A 4,877-nucleotide genomic window follows, 5' to 3' on the forward strand; every position below is an offset into this window, starting at 1 on the left:
CTTTTGGCATAAGAAATGAGTGATTTCTTGGAAAGAATATTCAATCCCTTCTCGCTCATATGACCCATTCTTTTGTGTCACAAATCTGCAGAAATCTCATCTTGTGCCGCTTTCAATTCACCTTGGCATATTTCTACATTTGTCCTGTACAACGTGCCACGAGCAACTCCCTTTGCAATCACCAATGATCCCTTGGTAAGTCTCCACTTTTGATTTACAAAATAGTTCTCATATCCATCTCGGTCTAAAGCAATTCCCGAGATCAAGTTCATCCGCAAATCAGGTACATGTCGCACGTCCTTTAGAACTATGTGTATTCGATATTTGTCTTGATACAAATGTCACCAATTCCCACAATCTTTTAGTAACTTGTGTTACCCATTCTCACAGTGCCGAAATCACCTGCTACATATCTGCAAAAAAGATCTTTTACTGGTGTGGCATGGTAAGATACTGTTGTATCAACCACCCATTCCGACTCTGGACCTGATAAGTGCATGCATTCATCTTCCTCGTTTATAAAGAGGACAACATCATCATTGTTTTGCACCATGGAGGCTGTGTTGTCTTCATTCTTCTGGCCACTAGTTTCACCTTTGCCCTTCCTTAGATTTGGGCAATCTTTTTTGAAGTGACCTGGTTGATCACAATTATAGCAATTTCTAGCTCTTGATTTGGATCGGTTCTTAGACTTCCCACGAGCTTTGGATCTACCATAGTTGCTCGAACACCTTTGATAACTCCTGCCTCTACCTTTTGTGATGAGAGTATGTCCTTGATTTTCATGCTTCTTTCTCATCTTCTCATTGAGTAGAAGAGCCTATGTGACGTCTTTCAACTCAATGGTAGTCTTACCGTGCAGGATGATTGTTGCCAAATTATCGTACGAAGATGGCAACGAGTTCAATAGCAAGATGGCATTATCTTCTTCTTCGATTTTCACTCCGAGGTTGGCGAGCTGTGTGATTAGTCCGTTAAACACATTTAAATATGACAAAAAATTCGTACCTTCACCCATGTGTAGGGCGTATAGCTGCTTCTTCAGGTACAATTTATTTGTAAGCGTTTTGGACATGTATAGGCTTTCCAACCTTGTCCAAATGCCACGTGCGGTGTCTTCATCAATGATGTTATTTACCACATCATCTGATAAGTGCAACCTGATTGCACTAGTAGCCCTTTAATCTAATTCAGTCCAATCATCTGCTTTCATGGTATCAGGCTTTTTGGCATCAACATCAAGTACCTTGTGTAATCCTTGTTGAATGAGTAGATCCCTCACCCTTCTTTGCCATGTTGAGAAACCATTTTCTCCGTTAAATTTTGCTACCTCGTACTTTACTCCGGACATATAGTACTACCGACAATGAATAGTACTTCTATGAACAAGCAGAACCTGTGCTCTGATACCAGTTGTTGGGAATAAACCCCCTACAAAAATAATATTCACAGTAATAAAAGCGAAATAATAACATAGCACCGAGATACGGTAATTAACAAGAATAAAAGAGTGACAACGACACCAAAATTTTACGTGGAAAACCCTTTTGAATAAGGGAAAAACCACGGCCCCGAGACGAGCAACTGATATCACTATAGCAAAGAATTTTACACTTTGTAGGTCCGAGTAAAATACTCCAAATACCACTACAACACTCAAAAGAAATAACCCTCTTTTGATATTCCCACCTCACTACACTATCGCTCACTCTCTATTTTTCTCACAGATTATTTTCTTATACCTTGTCTGTGAAACCTTGCTCTTTCTTTTTCTCTTTGTTGGTGTGTAGAAATGAGAGCCGAAACTCTTCTTTTATAGCCGAAGCCTCACTCTCTAAAGCCTACTATATTTGACAATTTGCACACATTTTTCCTTCTTTTTCTTCAATGTTGACAATTCAACAAAGTTGACTACCAAACCAAAGAAATTCTCAGCCAAATATTTTCCTTAAGAACATATCTATTACTTTGGCTTTTGAACGTGATGGGCCCATCATGTGTGCTATGCAAAACCTGCCCAGAAACCTCCCAACACTTGTTTTCTTTGACTGCACTTTCTCAAGAGGCTTCTGGCAGAATATTTTGAGCTGGTTAAAGTGGAATAGAGATGTACTGCCTTGGGAAAGGGAGAAAGGCAATGCACACTAAAGGAAGCTAGACGAAGAACAACACAAGGAATACTGCTAAAAGCTTGTTTTGTTGCTGATGTTTATGATGTTTGGATTGAAAGGAACACAATGGATACGTCTCTCTCTCGTGCGCGCACGTGTTTGATGGTGAAAAAAATGGTTAAATCGACTCAGCCAACTCAAAATTATTTTTAATTGTTTGTTTATCTATTATATTTTGCTTAGTTACGAAACTAAACTATAAGAAAAAAATAAGCTTTTTTTGCTCTCTTTATCATGGTTAACATAACAAACCAAAACTGAGATAAATTTTCTTTTGCAATGGATGGATTAATTCTCTACAATCTTTTTTCTTTGTTGTGGCCGATAAGTTTATTTTTTTATATTTTATTTATATTTAACTATTTAGATTTTATAGTAGTCCATAAACAAGATATATGGTTACCGACCGTGCACATTACGTGCTTGGTTTGTGACATATTTGTGCTTGTCAAATCTTTAGGCTTCTTGAATCAATATATAATAGTGATATGTCATTACTGATACTCTTTTATTTTCTGTAGAAACTTATCAGAAGACCATGCTATTGATGGACTTGATCTTGAGCTGGAGTCAGTGAGTGAAGTAAGTGGTAGTGAAAACCTCTCGAGGACTTCCAGCAATAACTCAACAGACTCCACTTTTGAGCCTGTAGAGGGCTCAAGAGATCCTCTTTCGGGATCAGTCCCGTCCCGAGATGTAGTAGCCAATCAGCAAAACATTCAAAGAAGCTATGCACCTTCAATGAATGTTAATGAAAATCGCCTTGGCTATATGTATTTTCAACATTCTGAGATTGCCTCTCCCTGTTGGAGAATTCCCTTGGTGGAAAAGGTGTGTAAACTTAAGTTTTTTAATAATTAGTTAGAAAATTTTAAAATAACATGAGAATGTGTGACGTTAGGTCAGAGTTTGATGAACAAGAGGTTTTCCTACTTTTTGATAAGTTGAGACTATTTTTGAAAAGAATATATTTTTAATAGTCACTTAGTATTCTTAATTTTGTATTTTAAAGTAATATTTTTGATTTTTTTTTTTGAATATTTCAGATATATGAATTTAGTGAGAAGCATCCAGGACTTCAGACACTGAAGATCATTGACTTGTCTCCTGCAAGTTGGATGGCTGTTGCTTGGTATTCTTTTTTTCTTCTTCCTATTTTTACCTTTGTAATAATTTCAAGTGAAATTCCAATAATACATTGATGAAACAATTAAATTTATTTTTTCCACATAGCAATAAAATTTATCAATTCAATATCATATAGAAATTTGGAATTGATGTTAATGATAATTGTTTTCTAGAAATTATTATTAAGGAAAAAATTCTCTCCATTATTCATCTATTTATTCAATTTAGAGAATTTGAGTTAATTTTCTCTAATTTTATTGTTAGGTACCCAATCTACCATGTACCAATGAAGGGAATTACCCAAAATATATCAACATACTTCCTTACTTATCATACATTATCAGCATCATTTCAAGGTACGTCTTTCAATTTTTCTATTCGCATAAATATAAGTAAAATCTGGTTCTTGGCCGTGCATGTTATGTGCTTGGTTCGTGACATATATGTGCTTATCAAATCTTTAGTTTCTCGTACTTAATCAATATATATATATATATATATATATATATATATATATATATATATATATATATATATATATATATGTATATATTCTAATTTTTATACATTATATTGTAGATGACTTTGATGATGACATATGTAAAGATCTTCCTATTGAAAAGAAAGAAAAAGGTGGAATTCCTCTTCCACCTTTTGGGCTTATACCATACAAGATGCAAGATGACATTTGGTTAAATAAAGCACAAGCCTATGAAAAATTTAATGATCTTTATAGTGCTGCTGATTCTTGGCTAAAGCAGCTTAACTTTAACCACCAAGATTTCAAATTCTTCACCTCAAATTCCTATAATATGGACCATGTCTTCTTATATTGAACTTATTTAAAGCCAAGGTCATGTTGTATTTTTTTATTTGGTATTGTATTATCATTTGAGAACTTATTTTTATTGTAACAATTTTGACTCGATAATATGGGAAATTGAGTTATTTGTATCATTTTTCTATTGTATGAGAATTGGTTTATTGCTCTTAAAAATATTAGATGGTTTGAGATTGTACTTATATGTAATATCTTATCTAGACCTTTGGAGAGTATAACATAGTAGTTTCTTTGCTGCAATATGTTCAGGACTTAGAAGACTTTTTCTTGTTTAATTGTATTGACTTAGATGACTTTTTCTTGTATTTGTTAAATATGTAAATTTTACTTTTAAAAGTATAACGAGTCAATGTTTGATTTTATACGAAAAATTGCACTCAAATTCCAAACGTCATTCTTTTTCCTAGTTTATTTTTGCTACTCTGTGCATTTTCAGAAAGAAAGAAAAAAGTATAGATTTTGGCTTCATAAACTTAAGTGTTTTGGGAGATAAAGTGTTCAACCTTGAAAGCAAACAAGACATCGAATATAAAAGTTATTAATCTCTAGATAAGTTGATAAAAGATCATCCTCTACAAAAAGTTTTTTTTTTGGGCCGATAAGTTTTCATTTCATGGTTAAATTGACATGGTTATTAGAAAAAAAAGGGTATTACATGATCTAAAATATTTTATTTATGTTTTAACTATTCCAAATTTGATAGTAGTCCATAAACGAGATATATGATCACTGGCCGT

General features: G+C 33.8%; 1 protein-coding gene across 1 annotated transcript; it reads left to right on the forward strand.

Moving 5' to 3' along the window:
• Nucleotides 1-3,058: 3,058 nt before the first annotated feature.
• On the forward strand, nucleotides 3,059-4,135 carry LOC138902124 (uncharacterized). Its single transcript, XM_070189943.1, has 4 exons — nucleotides 3,059-3,094; nucleotides 3,218-3,303; nucleotides 3,564-3,655; nucleotides 3,879-4,135. The coding sequence occupies exons 1-4, from the start codon at nucleotides 3,059-3,061 to the stop codon at nucleotides 4,133-4,135; spliced, it is 471 nt and encodes a 156-aa protein (XP_070046044.1).
• The last annotated feature ends 742 nt before the right edge of the window (nucleotides 4,136-4,877 follow it).

This window comes from Nicotiana tomentosiformis, chromosome 11, assembly GCF_000390325.3.
Source record: "Nicotiana tomentosiformis chromosome 11, ASM39032v3, whole genome shotgun sequence".
Lineage (NCBI taxonomy): Eukaryota > Viridiplantae > Streptophyta > Magnoliopsida > Solanales > Solanaceae > Nicotiana > Nicotiana tomentosiformis.

Excerpts from the sequence above, each read along its gene's own strand:
- LOC138902124 (XM_070189943.1), top strand. The coding sequence starts at position 3,059 with ATGTGTGACGTTAGGTCAGAGTTTGATGAACAAGAG. Across the intron at positions 3,304-3,563 it reads AGTTGGATGGCTGTTGCTTG|GTACCCAATCTACCATGTAC; the intron begins GTATTCTTTTTT and ends TTTTATTGTTAG. Across the intron at positions 3,656-3,878 it reads ATTATCAGCATCATTTCAAG|ATGACTTTGATGATGACATA; the intron begins GTACGTCTTTCA and ends ATTATATTGTAG.